The sequence below is a fragment of the Symphodus melops genome (genome assembly GCF_947650265.1).
Source record: "Symphodus melops genome assembly, chromosome: 20".
NCBI lineage: Eukaryota > Metazoa > Chordata > Actinopteri > Labriformes > Labridae > Symphodus > Symphodus melops.
Window position 1 is genome coordinate 15,881,618 of NC_136710.1, and position 23,833 is coordinate 15,905,450.

General features: G+C 42.9%; 1 protein-coding gene across 2 annotated transcripts in view; it reads right to left on the bottom strand.

The window, feature by feature from the left end:
* The window catches only part of LOC306841788 (neuroligin-2-like), a 216,698-nt gene that overhangs the window by 131,074 nt on the left and 61,791 nt on the right, over positions 1 to 23,833 (bottom strand). For both annotated transcript variants that reach the window (XM_079371776.1, XM_079371775.1), the window contains exon 2: positions 6,359 to 7,207. In XM_079371776.1, the coding sequence (XP_079227902.1) occupies positions 6,359 to 6,866 (508 nt within the window). In that variant the 5' untranslated portion in view covers positions 6,867 to 7,207. The remainder of the gene's footprint in view (positions 1 to 6,358; positions 7,208 to 23,833) is intronic.

Consider the following 23,833-nt stretch of genomic DNA (forward strand, 5'->3'; position numbering starts at 1 on the left):
GTTTGAGTTTGATGCATGGCGATAGATGAAGTATCGGTCGGAATAATTTATAAAGCCCCTGCGCGCACCCTGCAGCTCAGCCAAAAGAGGCATGGCGCTGACGACGCTGAGGTTAGCGGTTCAAATCTCAGAAGATTATCTGGCAAAACCAATGCTTGCCCTTATCCTCCAGGACTAATTGAACACAACTGGAAGCTTAAAAGCACTTTGCAACAGCTTATGAGGGTAAAATTCAGCCTACCGCCTCTAACGCTTTTTCAGACGTGGTGAATTCTGACTTAGTTTATTCGAGACCAATGCTTCAATGCTTGTTTTTTGGGGGAATCACTGATGTTTAAAGGCCGTCTCCAACAGTAGCAGGAACATTTTCAGTATTTCATGACAAACTGGAGTATGTTTTCCAAACAGTTACTGACTCAAAAGCCAAGAAGAAGCCTAATAGGCTCCAGATACTGTTTTCTTTTAGGGTTGATGTATAAAAGAAATGCCATCTGAAGGCTTGTCTTTTGATGAGGGAAAACACATTAACTAAGCATTGGTTGGGCAAAAGGTGAACTGAAGGAAATTAACTTTGATGGAAAGTGGTTTAAAGGGGGAAATGGTACAAAATGATACAAAAAGCACTTTCAGGAAATGATGCAGCTGAGGTTTGATTTTAGATTTTAGGATTTCCACTCCATTATGCACATGTAGAAGAAACCCATTGATGATACACGTTCTGGTGTTGGGTGCTAGCAGGTTGGTCCTGGTAACTTTACTGAATTAAAGCAGTATGAGAGAGTATTTATATATGCAGGAGGGAAAAGGTCATGGTTTTGAATATAAAGAAAGAGAGCTGTGCAAGATACCACACAGTGAGTGAAGACGCTTCGTTGCCAGCGAGGACGACACTTGGCTCTCCGAGGTCCTGAGCTGTTAATAAAGAGGCCACAGCAGGGGAAGATTGGACGAGGACGAGGAAGGTGATGTTAGATGCCAGATTAAATGTTATTGGGTTTACGAAGGTCCTTGCAACTATCTACTGTGAAGGACTGCAGGTACTTTGGCTTCCTCTCACAGTCAAAAGACATGCTTGTTAGGTAAATGTGAAGCTTTAAAGTGTCTGTAGGTGGGAATGTGAGTGTGGCAGGTTGTCTGTCTCGTAACGTCAGCCCTGTGATTGAGTGGCGAACAGTCCAGGGTGTAATCCCGCCTCTCGTGGTGGCACCTGGGATTGGCTCCAGCCTCCAAAGCAGAGAGATGTAACCCCCAAATAGGAAAAGAGTTATAGACAACGGATGGATGTATAGATATTTTATACAGAGAAATATAAGAGCAATTGTAGCCTCCAAATTTCCTCCATAATTCAAGGATTCTGATTATAAGTTGAAGAAAATTTTCTGCGAGTGGAGAAAACACTCTGTAGTGGCAAAAACGTGAGGCCACAGGAGGAGTGACGCAGCCCTGCTTGCTGAACAGCAGCGACATTAAGCAGGTGGAAGTCGCTGCATGAAAGGGGGGGGGGACTAGCCACAGGTGAAGGTGTTATATGGTTTATGATGACATTAAACTCTCTGTCAGGGAGCTCTCTTGGGCCAGAGAAAACACTTCTCAACTCGTAGATTTACTTTGCAGTGGATGGAAGTGCAATATGTCATCTCATTACGGCGTTTCTTCTGAATAAAGCGAGTTGTCTCTACTACTTTTGTGCCCTCTTGGAAAGGTGCAGAGAAATGAGAGCCTGTGTGCAGGCTAACAGTTACAGCCGTTTCCTTTTCTGAGGCTGCTGAGTCCTGCTACTCCGACTTATTTACCATGAAAGTCTTGCTGCTCCGTGTTAATGGCTGTTGACTGCTTGGAGAAGCATGTGGTTTGTCTGCTCGCCTGAGGCAGCAGCAGCAGCAGCAACGACTTGCCCTTCCCTCCCTTTTCCTCGTCCATCGATCCACCGTGACTCTGCAAGGAGCCAGATGAAAACCTCTCGCTATGATTTATGGGACGTCATCTCCAGGGGAACTGGTGGAGAGGCCCTCCCTCCAAGCGTTTGTTTGAGGGAGTAGCTTGCCCCAGGGCTGAACCTGTCCCCCTGGGTCCTAACGCCCGATATGTGATACCACACCAGAGACGAGGAAACAAGCGAAGTTTATGGCAAACGCTTTGCATTATAGTGGAATTCCAATATCCATGAATACATTTTATAGAGTTACTTGTAAAAGAAAACCAGGACCATCAATTATTTAACTGAGGTGCTGACCCAGACCCAAGCAGTGAAATATTCTCCGACGTTGTTCGGCATGAGGGCCAAAGATGGTGTTTATGGATTTGCATGTAGAAGTCTAAAAAAGGTGTCTTTTATTTTTTTGTTTTTTTCTGACAATGTACGGGCATCGAGAACAATGTTGAAGATTAAGATTGATTAAAATATTATCCCCAGCTCTAAAATATTCATACACAAAGTAACCAATCTAAAAGCACTTAAACCGTCATTTGCATATTAAATTAAACTTCTGTTAATTACAGAGTAACAAGTAATGTTACATTATTGCTGTACCATGATTGGCTTGGTGTCATTTCTTGTCGTGTTTTTTCGCTCACTCAGAGATATTTATTCATGAATGCTGTGGAATTAATGAAAAATTGACAACAAATGGCCGGCTTAGCAACTTAATAAGTACTTGTGTAATAATTAAGGAGCCATGCGTAACCACCACATGTTACCGTATTTGTTTATCTATGAAGGAACACACAACACACACACACACACACACACACACACACACACACACACACACACACACACACACACACACACACACACACACACACACACACACACACACACACACACACACACACACACACACACACACACACACACACACACACACACACACACACACACACACACACACACACACATCCATGTCAGTGTCCCACTTTCCTCCATTTGCACTCATGGCAGCATTAAGAAGTAATTCGGAAGGCTTAATCCACTTAAAATTAGAGGATGTTTTTAAGGATTCGGTCTTAAGGGTGTCCTAAAAGGAAAAAAAAGGGAAAAAAAGGGATAGAAGTTAAAGGCCTCGGGAGACTCTGGGAGATGTAGCGTTCATGTCTCCAAGTGAGAAGAATAGAAATGGGATTAACATCACGGAAAAGAGGAGATGGGAGAGGATGAGCGTGTAAGTGTGTTACTATGCGAGCATATTTAACAACACTGTGTTGTGTTTTGTGACGATGAGTTGAGCTGACATTCCCCACGGACAGAGAGTTGTGGCTGAGTTTTGATCCGCTGCCCAAAAGCTCTTTTTCTCTCTCTCCACTCCTCTCCTTACCTCCTGTGTATTTTTGCCTCCCTGTCTTGATTCTTCTCCTCCTCTACCCTCATTCCTTCCCACGATCTGTATTCAGTTTTCCAATCCTCTCGTCTCATCTACTCTCCTCTTTTCTCTCATTTCCTTCTCGCCTTGCTTCTGATGTTTTCTTGTTTCCTCTCCTCTCTTTTCTCTTTCCTCCATCCCCAGTAGTTCATGTAAAAAAAAAAAAAAAAAATCCCTGAAAATCAATGATGGAGGAGAAGCAGGGAAAAGGAGGAGCAGAGAGAAAGATAACCCTGGGGCTATTCCAAAAGTGCTGAGGCTAGCAATGTCATGAACGACTTGCCCACCGTAAATATAGCAGCAATGATGATGAAAAGAGATGAAAAGTGATTCCCTTTCCATGATGATAAAAGCTAATGAAGTCATATTTATCCTAATCATGCATATTTGGAAATGTTGGTGCCACATTATAAATTCATTCAACATTTGCTCACACCCTCGCAGTTCCAGTGAAGTATTATGCTGACGATGTTGTGTGTTATGCTCGTCTTTCAAGATGATGAATGAAGGTCAATATTGGGAGGTATTTCACACCTGTGTGACATTTCCAGAGACTGCACATTACACCAAGAGGACAGCGTGGAAGTGAGAAGGTGGAAGTGTGTGCACATCTCTCTGTGGTATGATGGCACCGCATTCCCAAGTTGAAAAACAGGAGGGGGGGGGGGGGAACAGTGTGACGGTGTGAAATGACTCAAGACCTGATGTATACTGTTCTATATGTGCCCGAGGAGCTATAAGTGGCAATGAAGGGATGTTGAGGGCTGAGGCTGCAGTGTTGGGAGTGCAGTAGAAGGTGAAAGGGAAGGGTGTTGAGCTGTGAAGGGGCGAAAAAAAAAAAAAAAATTCCAGTCAAGTGATGAAAGTGCTGAAAAGGAAACTCAGATGTGTTAGATTGAAGAAAATCACTGCCTCACCAATTTACTGACATGTGCACAGGTAGACAGTAAGAGAAACATACATGAAAAAAAAAAAAAAAAGGCACATATGTGTTGATATAAATATTCCCAAAACAGAGTCTATCATGTTGCATTTGCATGTAAATGCTCTTTAAAAAGGCCAATTTATCACCAGGGATGATGTTGTGTTTGAAAAAAACCCTCTTAAACGTTGCTCTTTTTTTGAGCTTTTTATACCTTTATTCGAGAGATAGGACCGTGGATAGAGATACGAATCAGAAAGTGAGAGAGGCGTGGGAAAGCAGCCAAAGGTTGGATTCAAACCTGGGCCGCCCTCCATATATGACACGCACACACTAACCACTGTTCCACGAGCGCCCCTCATTCCTCCAGTTTTTTTTTTTTTAGAATAAACCGAGTAGAAAAAGAAAACCATTCTCTATGAATTCTGTATGTGAAGCACAGCTCTGACTTCCCTCTGTGAAATATGCAGGTTTTTTGGAGCTTATATTTAGGATTTTAAAAAATGAAAAGACAAACGGGAAACGTACTACAATACCCCAGGCAGAGAGAGAGAGAGAGAGAGAGAGAGAGAGAGAGAGAGAGAGAGAGAGAGAGAGAGAGAGAGAGAGAGAGGGGAAGTCACAACTCTTCATATCAAGCCTTCTGACGAAAATGGGAATATTTCTCTTTTATTGCTCGCAGACCTAACGGTGCCAGGACAGACAAAAACATCCGCAGTAAGATCTGAGTTTAAAGGAGAGGGTGCTCGACAGTTTTGAAAAAAAAAAAAAAAAAAAAAAGGAAGAAGAAAAAAAAAGGAAGAAAAGTCAAATGTCACAGAAACCTTTTTTTCCTCATAAAGCACCTGAACACTGTTCCCTTTTTTGGCCTTTGTAATTTATGTCTTTTTTATAACACCTTGAAAGGGATGTGCTGTAAAACCAGGGAAGAGTCAGGGAAAAATTCTTCAACCCTCAACATTTTGCAGATGTGTTATTTTTAAAAAAGGTGCCATGACACTCAGTATTATACAACATGAACACAATGATCACTATCTAAAAAAAAAAAAAAAACATGTGCAAAACACTGGTGCTTGCATGAACCTGGAAAAAGAATGAAAAGATTCATATTGGTTTTCCTCCCTTACTGTCATTGACTGTTTGCTAAGCCCCTCCCCTCGACAGTCTTTAGCCAGTCATAGCTTAGCACGCAGAGTCTTTCAAGCTTTGGGTGTTGATGTTTGTTGAAGGAGTGTTCAAATGGGAGTAGTAGAAGACATACTTTGTTGAGAGGGTGTGTTTATGGTTGTTTCCTTTATTTCTTCACTTTCAACCAAAAACAACAGCAACAGGGTTGTTTTTTTTTGTCTGACTTACATTACTGTCTCTGGGCAGATCTGGAATACAAACCTATAAAAACCAATGTTACTTCTGACGCCAGCAGAAAGACTCCATTACAGTTCAGCCTCACAAATATTCTGTAATACGGCTGGTCAAAAAAGGCTCATAACAGCAGTTATATCTGAGTATGTTTTCCGATTTGAGCTGATCACAGCACATAAACATACACGTGCAGAAACAACTGAAAACATTTCTATTTTCATTACAGAGAAGAAGTCCTCAAAACTGTGTGAATGCATTATAGTTTAAGTACAGAATATACCAGTTGCCAAATCAGTGAATTGTATATTTTATCCCAATGTATCGGACTCAGGAATTCTATATGCTATATCTACTTTGAAAGTCTTTGCAGTACCAGAGGTGGTATGATGTGGCCCAGAGTGGGAGCGCATCGCTGTGTGTTTGTGCACGTCTTACTGTGTGTGTATGTGTAGCAGAAACTGCAGAAACTCAGCGTGAATTCAAAGACTGGACTCTTGGACGTGCACCATTTTGTTGTCCATTAATGTTAAACAAGAACGTGAAGAATAGCTGAGCTTGGTAGCAGAACTTCAGTGGATGCAGTCATGTTTTGATGGTGAGTTTGTTTTTCAGTACAGGAGGCGGGGCTAAGCAAACAGTCAATTATCTCCTTTCATACTAAAAAAATCTCATCTGTCACTCTCCATGTGCCTTTAATGTAATAATCATTACTCACCGTCCTCTGTGGGCACGTAGACATTGAGGTAGAGGCAGTCCTCGCTCTGGTTCTGGATGTAACCCGCTGCAACGTCCAGGTTGTCGGTGAACCACACTGGAAGCATAATCTCTGGCAGCACGCCATGCACGTTCTGTGGGCACACGGGGGCAAACTGGGTGGCATTACGGATCTCCTGCCAGGACCCAGGGGCTTCGGGCGGCTGAAAGCGCCTGTCCCCAATGGGTGCTGTGGCGTAAGGGACGCCGAGGTACTGCTCTACTGGGCCGAGGATCTCGTTGTTTAGGTCCTTCTTGATGCCTCTGATCTTGCCATAGTTGGTGGTGACTATGGGGTTTTTGGAAGGGTCCATTTTCTGGCTCGAGGCCAGGCTGAAGAGCAAGATGAGGCCTAGTACGCCCATTAGGCACCAGTCTGTCATGCGGCTAAGGGGGCGTGTCCTGGGCATAGTACCCCGCCGACTTTGTTTACTTCGGGCGAGTGGTAGAGGGTACATAACTGGATTCATACTGTTCAGCCACCTGCTTCCAGTTTGGAGTATTGGAGTAGTGTCTTTTTAAAACGGACCGGATTTTATCCAATAGTCTTAAATGCAAAGCATAAAAAGGGTACTAAAACGTAAACAGACCAAGGTTCGATGAGACCAGGAGTGCAGGGTAAAGCAGTTGCTGGGAGAGGAGAGGGTCCTACGGGAGCTGGACAAGGAGGACGGACCACGGTGCCAGTATCAGTGTTGATTCTCAGCAGCGACAGCAATCCGAAAACACTTCCCAAGCCATGGTTCTGTTACGTTCCATCCCTCTGGGTCCTCTATAATCCAGATCATTTGATTTGATCAGCCACGGAATTCTGCAGAAGGGAGGACAGTTGAAGAGAGTGGGGAAAAACAAAAAAAAGAGAGGAGGAGAACAGATAAGAGAGATTATAGTTTATCTGACATATATTCCATTAAATGCTGTGAGTGCTGCTTTTTTTCCCTTCATCTGTTGCCAAGTGCCAAATATTGCCTGAAATGAAACGAACAACAATAATCAGTATTGGTGGAGATCAAGTTGCCTTGTTTTGGAAACATTTCAAGAGATAAGCTTCACATTACAGGCTGCATGTAGAGGAAGTTTGAAAATGCAATCCTGGCGATCACGTTTTACTTCCCCTGCTTTGTGCAACATAATCTCTCACCCGTGGAAATCTCATGTATACTCCATGTTGAGAGCTCACTTCTACATGACTCGTCCTATCTATTATGGATGAAAAGCTTAAACCGGACTTGTTCGGCCTGTCCTAGTCTGACCTGAGGAAGGACATGAACCGATTCCCTCTCATTGAACTGTGTTTCCCTGCTAGCCTAACGCGCTAACGTCGCTGAACAGAGCTAATGTAGTGCATCTGATCTAATCACATCTTCCTTCTTTTTTTTTTTTTAACAACCGCACGGCTGATGTCTCAATATTTACGGTCATTGATACCCCCAAGGCTTCAGGGCTGCCTCTATAAATGAAGGTACAGCAGATAAGGTAGACAAAGAGAAGAGGCTAGAGATTAGGGCGAGCCTTTCACTGCCCAGTAAAGTCAAAGGTCAGTAATGTGCGCCCGTAAGCAGCTTACAACAGCGCTCCATGCAGAGCACAAAGAGCCACACACATGCGCACAGTAAACCCTAAATCGACCCACGCATGAATCAGTGCCCACCCACTGTACACTCATTCATGTAATCTACTGCGCAAATGTGCAAATCCTCCCAGTCAGAAATGCATGAGGCATGCAGGGGATTAAAGCGTCATAGCATTGTTGGATGGTGTTATGTAATGTTAGAGCACACACCTCCTAGAAGTAATGACTGCAGAGGAAATATCTATTTTATGTTCACTCTATTTCAGTCTTATCTGATATATTTTTTGAAACATTTCTTCCTGCTCTCTTTCACGCTCTTATTTGCTTTATCACCATGCTGTAATTGTCCCATTAAAAGTCATCATTAAGCGTATTATTGTGTTGCCTGCACCCACGGAAGCGCCTCTGTGTTTTTGTTGTCCGTCTTTTCTTTCTCCCACTCGCAATAAAGCCATTTGAATTGTATAAAGTATGGGAGTGGAGAACCCGGAGGCAAGACGGCAGATAATTAGAGTCTATACGCTGAAGAGCAGTCTGACTCACACTGATGTAACACATACACATAATGAAGCTCATTCATTTGATGTTGAAGTTTTTAAAGTGCAACAGACTCTTTGAGGTGTGTGTGTGTGTGTGTGTGTGTGTGTGGGGGGGGGGGGGGGTATACTCAGGCTTTGTGAGGAAAAAGTGTGGGAAGAATGTCCTCTTATTATCTTAGCTGAGGTGTTACAGATTTTATGCAAAGAAGAACATTTTATAAATAAAAAATCCAGACATCCAGTGAATCCTTGAATTCGTCCTGACTTCGCACGATGAGTGAGAAGCTCGAGTCCTGCCGGGTTGTGTCGTTGTCAGAGCCGTGTTTACATGCGAGCATGTGTTTGGTCATGAACATACTCGCTGCTTATTTTGATGTCACGTCAACATTTTTGGATCACTGGGATTTTGTGTGAAGCTGCAGGCTAACTTGAATGTGCGAACGTTAGCCTGACAACACAACAATGCACGCCACAGGCAGATGTAGCTCGAGCAGAGGACAATATCGCCGGCAGTATTGGGCTAAACTCCCCGAGTGGAGGAGGGTCGGAGGTGTGTCGCTGGAGGAGACAATGGCCGAGGTGCAGCCAAACAAGCGGCTGGTTTTGGTTTCATGTAGGCGACTTCGACTTCATCAAAAAGTCGCAAAGTCAAAGTTTAAAATTCTTGCATCGTCTCTTTGTCGTCTTCTGCTACACGGTCTGCGTTCAGTCGAAATGTATTGGAGTCTGCCTTTGTTCCTCTCACTGTGAACTTTGTTGTTCTGCCCACACGCCTGGGTGTGCATCTGGGAGTGGAGCCTCTCCCAGAGAAGTGGACAGCACTGTGTGCGCTCTAATTAAACTGTGGAGAGTCTGGAGGCCGGCCTGCAGGCAGGGACTAGCCCTCCACAGACACACACACATACACACACACACACACACACACACACACACACACACCCCCGACATCTACCATTAAACTTTCATCCTCTAAAACACATAAAAGAGACTGGGAGATAGAGAGGCAGAGATAAAATAGAGCGAGGAGGAAGGAGTGGGAGACAAATGCAGATGAAGAGGAAACAGGTCCTGGTGTTAATGAAATGCTGCTTTCTGGACAGCACACATCCTTGAGGGTACTTGAGTTAAAGCAACAGGAGACGCTGCATCATTAACCCTGGAGTCTCTCAAAAAGCGGAGATCTAATAGACCCAGGGAGGGGGCCAAATGCCCCAGACTTGCACCTCAAGCCTTTGCAGGCGCAGAGGGCAGCACAGGCCTGCAAAAGCCAGCATCCCTGGTAAAAATCCAAGACCCTGGCAGGAAAGAGTTTGCCTGGAGGGACCTCCAGATTTTCGGGGGTGCATCTGAGTGTTTAATTGCTAATTGGCTCAATTAGAGCGCCTAATAGGTCCGGCTTTGCTGTGACCAGTGGGAGAGCTTAAGTGATTGATGAAGCAGAGAGGGAGAGATGAAAGGGGGGGGGGGGACTAGCGGAAGCAGAGTTTAGCATGGCAACAGAGCCATATGAAGCCTTTTATACACAGACGCTCAAAGCATAAACAGAAAGAAGAGGTAAAACGGGAGACAAAGCAAACAGAGTTGGGTGCTGTGATGACAATGTTTGCCTTAATATCAACGCAACCAGCAGATCGACAAATTCACGTTCTCACCCAAAGACAGGAGAAGAACGTACAGGAGAATTGTGGCTGGCTTGTCCCAGGATTTACGTCATTAACCCTTCCCCAAGCGTGTGGTGAACTTTCCTGCATATTCCAAAACCAAGGCTCCCAATGACTTCCTATGGGACACTTCTAAAGGAGCTGGCAGGAGAAATTTTTCCAGGTTAAGTTGGAGTGAAAAATGTGCAAAACCCGATAATTTCCACAGGTTTTCTGAGGTTTTTGTTCACATGGATAGTGCTTTACAGACACAGATTTAAAGGAGCACGCTGTCCTGATATACTGGATCTGCGGCGCTATCACACCCAGGCACACTGATGAACACTCATCCATGATTCATTCAATCAGGAGGATGTTTTCTTTTTTCCCTCATTCCCTGGAGGCAGAGGGAAAAGCAGCCGTGCGGTGGATAAAGCTCATCTCTGTTGCACCTTTCCTTCATCTTACGTCGTCATTTGAATGAGCAACAGGCAGACCCTCTAGGGCACAATGAAATAAAAACATTTCTATTGTCCCATGTTGACCAGTCGCTTTCCTGCAGGCTGTGTAGCTAGAGGGCTGCATGAATCTATTATTCTGAACAAGCGCTAAAAATAAAAAAAGGCGAAATAAAGTTCTCCATGACTCGGTTTAATTTAGTCCTTTAACTAATAATCCACAGTTTCAAGCACGGAGGTGTTAAGCATCATGCTCCAGGACGTCGACACTGACACTGCTCTCATAGACTGCTGTGCCCTTCATCAGACACGGGTAAAGCAGGACCTTAGGCTGTGGGCCAGACGCAGCCTGTCAAACACTTTAATCTGACCCACAAATCTGTAAGTGATACAATTTTGTTGCTTAATCTGTTGACCTGAAACGTCTCCTGCCTGTGAACAAATTCTGATAGACGGCACAGTAATGCTCTTATTATTAGGCCCAACAGCAAGGCTATAACAATGTCAGCATTGCTCAGTACAGTCGATATCCCTTCTACGGCAAAAAAAAAAAAAAAAGGGAGCTGTGTAAAGAGGAAAGTCGACAGTGAATGCTGAGCATATAACACAGAATAGACAGCTAAATACTTTTCACTGAGCTCAAGAGGAACGCAGGATGACTGATCTGTCAGGAGTCCTCAGTGGAGAACATCACGCACCGTTTTTTTCCAGGATCTATACACCAAAAAGAGCGCCTTAAAAGTAAAGGGAGAAAAGGCAGGCTTACTGTCTCATCAGTTTGCAAGCTCAGGAAGACAACACAGTTTTACAAAAGGACTGTAGAATTCAGAGGCAGGTATGAATAACAGTCACGTTTTGAGAAAAGAGAGAAAATCACAACAAAGAGTTCAAATGAAACAGCTTTAGAGCGCACTTTAACGGTTTCGCTTCATCGTGCTGTTCAGCCACTTAGCGCGAGATGACTAACACTGACGTAACTATTTAGAAGCTAAATTAAATCTCCCTTTGAGCTCCTGCCTTTTGGAGTAGTTTGACATTTTGGGTTTCATTTGCTTAGTTTTTTTTTAAAGAGATGCAAAGTCAGTGTTTTATCTCGACACAGGAATACTTGAGGATGTAACGCTCGACCTTTAAACTGCTTACTGGGTATGGTTTCGATGCAGATTGATCAAGCAAGAGGACAAAAATGGAATTTACCCAGTTTTGTGGTTTTTGTTAATTGTGTTTCTTTTGGACGGATTCAAACCAGCAACCATTTTTGTTTTCATTTTACAGCTTCCTCATTGGAGATCAATATATGCAATATATTCACCCTTTTCTCCAGTTAACTTGGCTAATTCAACTCTAGAAAGTTTCATTGTATCACATCCTACAGTTGCAGAAGTACTCTATATTATTAATCCAGTTCACAGAGAGCTTTCAAATGTAGTAGCCAGCTTGGTCATTGGCATCACGTATCGGTGGCCATTTTGACTTTACTTGTATTTCCAGTAATTAAGATACACAGTCAGATGTTTATTCAGTTTTCAAATGTAAACGGCACATGGGGATTTTTCAAGTCTTCCTTCCCAAGATTACTAGATATAGATATGGAGTGCAGGAACTGGAATCAAACCAGCAACCTCCCAGTTGAAGGCAGACTAACTGTTGCACTGAGCCACAGCTCCTATGCGACATACATGGTTATGGATAAACTGTGGATTAGATGATGTTGTGTACTTGTTGAGGAAATACACTAAAAAATCTCAGGGGGGGGGGGGTTCTTGGTATAAAGGAGGCCAGTAATGTTTTCGTCACATGCTTATCCAAGAGCAAATGTATTTATCAAACCCAGACTAAAACTGTGATTTTATTTATAAATGTTAAATAGTGTTTGCTGTTGACTACAACCCAACGCCAAGTACTGGTATCCAGTTTTTTAAAGTGCTAATGGCAATCTGGTCGACTGTTAATATGTAGCACAGAAATCAGCTGAACTATGTTTCTGTCCTTCCATTTAATGTTACTCTAACTGTTATATAATCTGTTTGGTAATGTGTTGTTTTTTTGTTTTTTTTATCAGAGCCTGATTTTGTAAAGAAAAACCAATCAGACCTAACCACTAGATGTTTTACTCTTTCTTTAGGGAACAGACCACTGCTGGATGTAATACTCCACTGATTACAATGGCCCATGTAACAGAAGAACTTGTTGCTTTGTGGAAATAAATTCAGGGTTCTTTAGTTTGGGAAAACATGAATCTTTAGTGGGATTGTCTCACGACAAAGGTAACCAAGCCTATAATAGAGACATCACCGTTTGAAGAAAAAAACAAGACAGAAAAGGAGGATTTTTCTTTACTGTGGTATTGATCAGGAAGCACTATTAAATTAAGCTTTTCCTTTAAGTCAAGGCGTTTGTGAGACTTGAACATACGCATTGATTTCAGAAAAAAAAAAAGACACTTTGCAGTCACATAATACAGGGGGGGAAAACAAACTATGACTTCAAACATCTAAATGCCTTTTCTCGCTCAAATTAAGTGTTGTAAGCTCTGTAATTTGCTGCATGGGTAATAAAAGTGTATTACACTCTGCAGGTGTTATTTTTATTGCGTCTTTGTCTTGTATGTGTGAACAATTTTCTCCCTCATTAATTACAACAAGTCTCACCAGAGATCATTTCCCACAAATTACAACTCGTCTTTTATTCTGCTGATCTCGACTTCAAAAGTGACACCAGACTTTGATGTTGTTGCCATGAGGGAGGGGAGCTGCTTCAGCGCTCATAATACGACAAGAATGACACCATGTGCTTGTGATTTCATGTTTTCAACAGCAGGCCGACTCTGTTATCTTTAATTGCTGTGAGGGATGTTTCAGTACTTTTATGTGCTGTAACAGAGGCTTCCTTCAATTAACCTGCTGTTAATCTTCCATATGAAGGTCACGTCTCTGCTCGTGGTGAGTAAAGTGTGATCAGTGAGGGTGATGAATGTGGCTCTCATTTGGGAGGGAATAAGCATTATTCCTAGAGGCTGACTGTGGACTCGGATAAGATGATGAGATGTGTAATTAAGTCATTTAACATGAGTCATGTAAAATATTGGTCAAGGATAAACAGAAAATGAAGTTCGTCACTTAGGACTTTATTATTCCCCAATAAAAAAGACTGAAGTGGATTTTTTTGTGTCAAAAGTGGATGACACAATTGTATAAAAATGTAATTTTTGAGTGAAGGTGATTGGTAATGAGCTAAATAAGGACAGCTCCAAATGAACTGTCCAAAACTGCAGTTTTTTTTTTGTTTTTTTTAAATCGAAAGATGGTCACTATCAGGCCATATGATGGAGAATGGCTTCTTACATGAACCATTCGTCATCCTGTGAAAATATCAGAGATGAAGAGCTGCTCTGAGGCCAATAGTTCATAAATCTATGCAAATATGCAAATCAGCAATCTGCAAAAATAATCTATCAAGAGATCCAATAGCCATGAACATCTGATCTGAGCACAAGACCTTCAAATCCCCTTCATATCAGTTTGATAGCTGAAACATTTGTCGCTATTCGCTGATTCCCACCCACTTATCTGTAATAGGTCTGTAACTTCAGTGGTTGAAAACATGAACCAAAGCAGCCTCCGATGATGCAAAATGACGATTTTTTTGCAGACATGAGGACAGGATGCACCAGGTTTTTAATGATACAAAGCTAAATGCAAATGTGTGAAGTATCCCTTTAAGTTTAAAAAAAGAGCTCCAGTCTGTCAGGCTGAAGACCAGAGACCTTCAGACAAAACTTTGGCTGTCCTTGAAATGCAGAAGTCTGACAGAGAAGAGTTACAGCGTCAGTTCCTACATCATAACCCACCAGTTGATATGTGTAGGTGTCAAGTTTTTTTTAATTGTACACATTGTCTGGGTGGATTCTGTTTTTAACTCATTGTTAATAATTAGAGTTCTAAATGATTAGAGGCGTGGTCGATGTGACAGAGAGTTGAGCACGTTGAAGCTGTTTTCCAGGGAGCTGAAGACCCACCTAAAGTCGAACTCTTAGCCCATCACTTGTCTGAGAGAAGTTAGATTTAAACAGCGCTTGTAATTTAGTGACTACCATCACTGAGCCAATGATTGATGCCAACAACCGGTGCCTAAACTTGGTTATGCTTCAGTACTGGGAACCGAAAGGACCATATTGACAATATTGTGCACTTGAGAATATTCATTTGCTACTCACACAGTTTGGGTTGTTGAAAGCTTAACTCTTCCTTACCTTAAAACAAACCCTGATTCAAGATGACACGATCATTGTTTGGCCTGTTTATTTGGTTACAGAAGTTTATTTTCTCTCTTCTGCTAAAAAAGTTTGCCCAGTCTTCCTCCAACAGACAAATAAGTCTGGAAAGCCTCGGATCGAATCATCCCCATTTTGTTGGATAGATTCTGAAATGCACTCTAAAACCGATTCCACTCAATTCTACTCCAATTCAGTGGCAGTAGCACCCAATACAACCTCCCCAGTAATTGCCTGCCACCTTTCCCTCTGTGTTGTCTTACCAGTCAGTGTGTCAGTACACTGGGTTCAACCTAATGATAGATAATAACCTGACTATACCAGGCCGCTGGTTCTAGCTAATAGCTAGGATCCAGTGTGCTGGATGGTTTAGGTCAAGAGGAGTAACGGCTCTAACAGGAGCTTGTGGACAGCAGAAGAAAGACAGAGGGTGGATAGATAACGGTTGCATGTATTAAGACTCAACGTGAATCCTCACAGCAGAATTGAAAAATGCAAACGCCCACACACAAACGCATTTCTGTCATTTTCATATCAAGGCTTTTAAAGTCTAATAGCATGGCATGTTTGTTTTGGCATTTGCTAATTAATATATAAAAGCTCAAACATGGTAATTGGAAATTTGAACATCAACATCCCGTGACGTGTGAGTCCTTGAGAGATAGTTTTAATATTTTGAACAAAATGTTAAAACGTTGTTCGGGATATCTCTGAGGCGCTGGCGAGTGTTCCTTTCTCCGCGTGACAGCAGTTTGATGTGCTGATCGCAAAGTAAGTTTGAAAGCATTGTGGACGGAGACGGTGAGTGTTTGAACAGAAAAGGGGGCTATTACATCTCCTCAGATGCCATATTAATGCCTGGAGATGGGTTGGACGTAAAAGTCTGTTTGTATGCTTGCCGCCTTGCTGACAGCGCTCTTGTGTCGGCTCTGAATAGAAAAGAGCCGGCGGGGAGGTCAGTGCTCACTCAGGCTACTGTTAATCTTTTTATCCTTCCATCTCTCTCAGTGAGGAAAAGAAGGAATCAGACTAAGGGCCAGAGTTCAACACATAGAGCTCAAGGGCATGTATTTTAACATTATGTAGAGGAGAACAATCAACTAACTATCAGTATTGCAGGAAATTTAGAGGTTAACGAAAAACAAAAAAAAACGCAGACAAAAACATTTCAGGCCACAGCCTTGACCTGATGTTTAGTCCTGTGGAAGCAGTGGAGTTAAACACTGTGCTCTCTTCTCTGCCACAAGCTTTGATGGACACTGATGGTCACTTTACACAGCAGCCTCTGCCATCAGGGTGTGAATGTGTAGGTGTGACCTGCAGTTTGAAAGCACTTTAAATAGTCAGAGAGAGAAAAGCCTAATACAAGCTCATCTCCAATTTACAATCATTTCCTATTGTTTGGTGTCAGGACTAAAGAACTATACTCTTTTAACAGGAAATGCTAAATGGATTTCCTCTGAGACAATCAGAGGTCATTTCACACGCCGTGAGTAATTTGGGGTCAACTGTCTTGCCCAATGACACATCGGACATGAAGCAGCAGGGGCTGGGATCGAACCCCCGACCTTCAGGGTGAAAGATGTCTGACTCGACCGACTGAGCCACAGCAGCATATAATTCTTTACAAAAAGAAAAGTCCTATCCCTCTCATCCAAATAAACAGATTGGAATTACTTTCACATCTTTAATATTTTGCTGGGAAAACAAAAAAACCTTCCGAACAACTTTAGTTTGAAGGAACTAAATGAGGCTGGTTTCTTAATGCTTTGACATCTTACATGAAACCAACAGTTTGGATAACTTTCTGACAAAAACAAGTATTTTATTTCGAGTACTCGATAAATAAATGTTGCACTTTTTGTCTTGAGAAAAAAAGAAAGAAAACCGAGGCAGACATTTTGCTATTCTTCAGCACATTGTGCTCGGCACCTGCATTACCCACAATGCATCTTAACTGTTGACAGTTCACTCTAATAGTTGCGTGTTCCGCTAGTAGCAGCTTCAGGTAGCCTCGAGCAGCTAGCCTCAAGCGGAGACCAGAAACGGAGCCACAGAGGTCTTGTATGCTGACTTCTTTTAACTTCACACCTCCTGACTTTTTTTTTTTTTTTTCTTCCCCAAACCCGTAGTGTTCAGCACTAAGCGACACTGACTCACACTGAAATTACTTGAGGCAATTTATCAGGTTTTATGCAGCTCCCTCTGCAGCCGCAAAAGGCTTTCAATACAACTTTCTTCACAAACCCAGAACTACGCCCTAAGATTACTAAACAGACATTTATTTGGTTTACTGACAACCTTATCACACCTGGGCTTAGATTTCTGAGATTATTTTAGGTTTACTTTTTTAGATTCTTTGTGGCATCTGTATATTACCTGGAAGAAAAGTGGTTGAAAAGTTAAATTCTGCAGGAATGCACAGATTTAAATGCAGAATAACAGAGATTAAATTTCAGCCTTACAGGAAGATCAACTTCTCTTTCACGCTGAAGCAATCCTGTCAATATTTACAGTTTCTATTCAGCCGTTCTATCTTGAGACATAATTGTCTTCCCTCCCTCCCCTAGACACTATTCACCCGTTACAGAGATGAGACTGGGCTGACAGAGACGGAGAAGAGCCTGATAGACTGCCAGCTACAATACAGACACAATGGGAGGATGCAGAGACAGAGTGAGGCCTAGACGGAGGAGGAGGAGAGTCTAGGGGCTGTCAGCAAACTTGTTGACAACCCAGAGATACACACATACACATCAGTGGTTTTAGCAGAGAGTGAAGTGTGTGTGTGTGTGTGTGTGTGTGTGTGTGCGCGTGTGTGTAGGAGGGAGGGGGGATGCGGACCACCGGAGCGCAAAATTGGAAACAATGTGTCGGCAAGAGTTAAAAGCAAATATTTACAGGGCTTTAATTTGCATTGGGAGCGCTGAGTTTCCGGTGTGGGTCAGCGCGTCGACGGCAGAGCGGAGGAACATGCAGGGGCACGAGTGGTAATTAGGCAGTCAGTGGTAGATTAATCACAGGCTGACAGCAGAAGCCTCACAACCACGCATTCTCCGCAGCACCATCACTGAGGCGGCCTCGTCTGCAGGAGCACTTTGGATGTTTCCCTCTCACCCAGAAAAGATGAGTGCACCCAGCTTTGCTTGATTTTCTCTGATATTTTCAGGGTTTTTTTTGTGGAGAGAAACACATCCAGATTCAGACTCCCTGCTCTGCCGTCGTGCTCTGATTACCTTACCTTTACTTCCCCTGTCTAGTCTATAAAACGGCAGCTCTAAATCTCCCCCTCTCCTTTTGCTTGAGGGCAGCTTCTGAGTGCCCCCCCCCCCCCCCCCCCCCTCCCTGCAGATCCTCCAGCAGGGGTATTAAGGAGAGGGAGAGGACAGCGTGGGACCGCCTCAGGGGGAAGACCTCAGTGATTCAGTAGTTGGCTGTTAGCGGTGGCATTTAACATGTTCCATGTGGTGTGAATATCTGATCGACTTCTACGTGTCCTTGACCTTGGATCATGGAAGTGTAGGTTACACCACAGCGTGGGAGAGTATTTCAACTTTAAGTTCAATTCGCCCCCCCCACAACTCATGGTGCAGTGGTCAGTAAAGGCCAAGCAACATTAGCATTTACATAAGTCACCCATTAAAAGCAGAAAAACTAAATCTGACAGAAGCATGAAGTTTGACTTTAATAAATTCTGAAACGCAAAGATGAATCTTGGCAGTCCTGACCTTTTTTTTTGTTTTGTTTTTTTTTGGGGGGGGGGTAAAGTTCAAGGTGGGTCCACTATTGTAGTGTATTACACTTTACTTTTATTATTCGATCTAAACAATTCTCAGCAAGTGAAGTGGTTTTAAAACAATAAGAAGACACTCGTCGATGACGTCAGTGACTCCAGTCAAACTGTTTCTTTGTCTTGCATTGGCTGGTTACTACAGTAATATGGTGACAGTTGGCTCAACTGTTAAATGGCAGGATTGGAAGAAGAAAAAGGATCGAGAAGAAGATGGAGAAGACGGAAATGATTTTCAGTAAAAAAAAAATGTAAATGAAAAAAAAACATCAGGTTACGTTGGAATGGTTGTTTTGGAAGAGAGCATTCATTCGTCCAGCGTTCATTCTACTCAAATGTTCACATGGAGATAATATGTTTTCATACAAGTTGCATTGTCCTGTTTGAGGGTAGCTGAGTGTGTAAATATCATGTGAGGATAAAAGGCAGAGATTGTTTGGATGTGTTACGTGGACGTGACTGGACAAAGAGTGTTGAAGATTAAGCCTTGTGTGCAACATTTCATCAGCACACTGATCAAGACTCAAGCCGGGCTCCCGTGTCTTGACTGCAGAAGATTTGACAGCCGTAGGTTTCCCTTGTGCTCTCTGGAAACGATCGGGGAGCAGAAGCAGGAACATTTCACACTTTTCTTTGCAGCTTTGAGGGTGAGATAGTCCCAGATTTAATAGGTTTTAGGACTAATGGTTTTGCATCAACTAACGCCATTAGGCTACGTTTGTGTTGCTTTGCAGTTTTCAAATGGTTTATTAACAACTCTCAGCAGAGAGAGTTAAAAGAACAAAGGAAGCCTGCTCCCAACCACACAGCTCTGGTCCATGGAGTCTAAAATATTTTCAATATTGGCTATCAGTCAATTTTACAACTTTAAGGCACTGTTTGCAGTAGTGGCTTTGTTAGATGTTTATCCCCACATTGAAAGTTAACATATACAAGTCTTTATGGGCCAGTTTAGGTCAAAAATGCAAAAGTTGAACAACAAAGTTTGGCAACTGTGTCACATATTCTTGGTGGTCTGAATGAGAAACATAATAATGCTTTGGCAATTCCTGGTGTCATTCATTTGAAACTTCACACAAGACCTGAACTAAGAGTCCACAGAGGATTTATTTTAAACTGGGTGATTGAGAGACACGAATGTACCAATACAGAAGGTTTGGCCCAAGGCGATGACTCCACTGTGTTTGTGAGGAAGGGTGAGTGGGGTCTAATTGAGAAAATTAAAACTGCTGGAAGGGAAGTGACACACAGAAAGCGGAGACGGTGGAGAATAGAGGGTACGTAAGGACAAATGGAGGAAGCGGGCGAGGTTTGTAAAAAAAAAATATTGTTCCCCAAGCTAGGCTAAAGTAAAGCTGATGAATGTCAATAGTAGCTTACAGCTGCTCACTTGACAAGCAGGAAGGCACTTGGACTTTGTTTACAGTCAGATAGGGAGCCGCGACATGGGACAGATAAAAGCCTTCCATTAAAATATTGACTTAGAGGATTAGGAAGGTAGGAGAACTTGTGTAAAGTGACAGAACTCTGTAATTTTCCAACTGAGAGGCCACTGAGGCTCCAGAGAAGAGAAATTAAGGCATCAAATGATGGATAGAAAGTTTAGCCTACATTTGAACAAAAGTGGGTACAATACGAGACGTGGAGGTCATGGCTGTACTTGTACATGTTTCTACAACCAGTATTCTGTGAAATGACTCTGTGACTGTTTGACCGGGCTGGGGAGAACTGCTGCTAATGTGTTAGCTTCATCTACTGGTGGTCAAAGTATTTAGTATGAGCAATAGCTATATTCCATTTATCTTCAAACTCACACTTCATAAAAAAACATTGGTGGTCCAAACTGAACAATGTTGAGCCACCAGTAGTACTTGATTTGAAATGGTAATAAGATTGAAAAGTTTCCGAGCAGCCAAATAATTTAGTCTGAATTTGAGATATCGCAGCTATAGAAGTCTTTGATATTTGATTCAGTGTAGCTCAGCCTGAGTGAATACAGATGTTCGCTGATGCAGTCAGACAGCGTGAGATGTAATTATAACATCATATGGAGAAGTTTATAGAAGTTGTGGGACAGAACAGATCCAAAGTAGGATAGAAGAGCTTTGGATACATGTGTTTATGTCATGTCAGGGAATTGGTCCAGGGTTGTATAGAGCCCTCCTGAAGTAAAACATGCCCACCCTAGGTGCCACCCCATGACCCATTAATGTGACTGGCCATCTTCCTGGTCAGAGTCCAGACTTATGTTCAAACTCACATGTTGGCCCGTTTGGTCACATTCCTCTAATAGCTGTTGTTACATGTCAATGTAGTGTGTTTTAAGGTGACTTCTGGATATATAACTACTCTTTGACACCTAAAGAAGTATTGATCTTAAGCATGACAGACCCTACATGTTTTTTCGTTGCCGTGGAAACACAGGATGTTACGTCAAAGGCAGCTGAAGAAGGAAGCTGTTGTACTGTGGCTGTGTGTGCTGCCGCGGTAAACGCGTCGTTTAAATCATACTGGGACACATTAGCTCGTCGGTGAACATGTTCTCTTCCTCAGGTCACTTTCGACTGTTCGACTAGACTTCAGTTCGTCTTCATCAGGGGCACGGGATGGGGAGTAGCAGAGAATTTAACTCCCAGGATTCCTCGTTTGTTATAGTTTTGATTGAGAGCGTCCTGGAAGCAGAATTGACATCCTGTGCGTTTAAAATGACTAACTTTCTGCTTATTAAAAACACAGTTACAGTACGGAGGGATGCTATCTGAGGTCATTACACTGAGAGATGAAGTCAGTGTCACTTGACTGGTAATGACCTGCTCTGAACCTTGAGAAAGAATGATATACATAACGAAGAAGAGAAAGTGATAGAGAGAGGGGGAGTGGGAGGGTTTGGAGGGCTGCCATGCTGATCGAGTCGTCCCTGACAGATGGCCGGTGAGACATGAGCAGCTGATGTGTGTGATCGCCTGCTCCCCAAATAAAAGGCCATGTCAACAGTTTCTGTTTGCCTCAATCTGCCTGTTGTCGTTGTTGTCGTTGTTGGTGGTGTCCTCCTCTCGACACACTTTCTATTTTGGTCTGTAATGAATTGAATTGAATGCAGAGTAGGACTTTGAGATGCATCCTGCTAAAGCCAAGGAGGCGACGAGGGATGAATATCAAAAGAAAGGGCAATGCGAGTATAATCTCCAGATCATAATCAGCGGTAGAAATACCAAGTTGAAGCAGCTAAACACTCTTCCTCTCTCCCTCACATCTTCCCCCTCACTCTTTATTTTCCTTCCCTTCAACTGGCTATTAACAGGAGCAATGAATATTCATCGAGTGCTTTAATCTATAGCTGAGCTGATGTAGAAGAGCGGTGTTTGTTTATTAATAAGGAGCGAGCTGGAGGAGGAAGATGTGCTCATAAATATGTCGTACATGATCTGCTTGATAATATGGATCATGATTGGGAGGGTTTCTGCTGGATATGCAGATGCGTGGCATAATGTACAGTACTGTGTGTTATAAACTGTATGCAGCAGTGAAGAGCAGAGGAAAAAACACTAATCCTCACAAGTGGACCTAAAATTAAAAAAAAGCTGCAAAAACGTGTGTTAGTTACACTGAATGTAACTAATATTACATTTGTAATGTTTTATAATCTTCTATTACAAATCTTCAGTTTACGACAGTAATGCAGTGATGCAATAGATAGTTTCTCATCATGCTATCTTTCACTGGGTAGTGAATGGTGGCTTCACACTCTAACTAAGGATTCGAACACTTGTGTGAATACATTTGTCTGCAATCATGAGTGCAGACTATCATAGAGGATGTGTATACCAACAGGTCTCATTGACTGAATGAGGTCTTCAGGTTTGGACTAGTTTGAGCAAACAGACGGACTTTTTGTACTTCTTCAGCTGCTGCAGAGTTTTTTGGTAAAATGAGCAAAAAGTTTCACTCGGCTCCTTCTTGTTTGTCATTCTCACACACTTTACTGTTGCTCTTTCTTCAGCCGATGCCTTCTCCCTCTTAGATTTCCTCTCAGACATCCCTCCTTGCTGTCTCTGCTTTTTTTTTTTTTTTTTTGCCACGGAACAATTCTTATAATGCGTCGCCTCCTTTTCTCCTCTTACTTCTCTTCATCCCTCCTCCTCTGCTGCTTACTGTACTTCAATGTGTGTGTGTGTGTGTGTGTGTGTGTGTGTGTGTGTGTGTGTGTGTGTGTCTGAGGGATGTTTGAGGTGTCGAGGCGGTGCGGTGCAGCACAGTGGGATATCGAACGTTTGCCTCCTCGCGCTCTCTATTCGTCACTCTTTTTTTTTATTCTCCATCTCTGCATCGAAGGAAGCCTGAGTCTTTGCCCCTCGGCTCCCGGGGAAATAATGAGGTGCCAGAGGAGAGTGGCAGCTCCACCACTGAGCAACGTCTGAAGAGCGAGGTGCAAGGAAGAAGAAGAGGCCTGAGGGACTTGTTCCACTTGGTACGGGGGGGGGGGGGGGGGGGGTCATACTGCACCCTTATTGGCATCATGCAGAGTGGAGAGAGGTGTGTGCATGTTGGCGTACTGACACAGATTCCTTTATCTTTGTATCTTAGCCTGAATGCTTCTCCCACCTCTGGGATCTGTGATGCTCCACTCCTGAGCACGGACTGGAGAATGGATATTGCAAGAAACGTCTTTTCATGCGTGTGTGCATGTGTGTGCCACTCATTAAGCTTCTACATATGCACACGCAGACAAAAAAAAACAAAAACTAGGTCACTGTTTTTGTGTGTGTGTATATATTCCCTCAGCCTTTCCCTTGCTTCCTTAGTCAAGCATCAGGAAAATGAATAAGACAATGCTGCGTGTTTGATCCTCTCTCACAGCTTCTGCTGTAATTTGAGAAAGCCTGTGTGATTTGTTTTGTTTTGTTTTTTTGGGGGGGGGGGTGGGCAACATAAACCCACCCTTTAAGATGATGCAAATCTAGCCACAGTAGCTGCAGCCATAAAGCCCTCTCTGTCTTATTTTACTTGCATCTCATAACTGCCTTTTATGGCTTTCTATTAGTGTGCTTCCTCCATTTTGCCTTCTCTTTAGCCATCACTTGCTCCTTCCTCTCTCCCTTGGGCGCAATTTTTCTCTGAGCTATATTTAAAGCTCAATACTCATCTAGTTGTTTTTTTTTCTCCC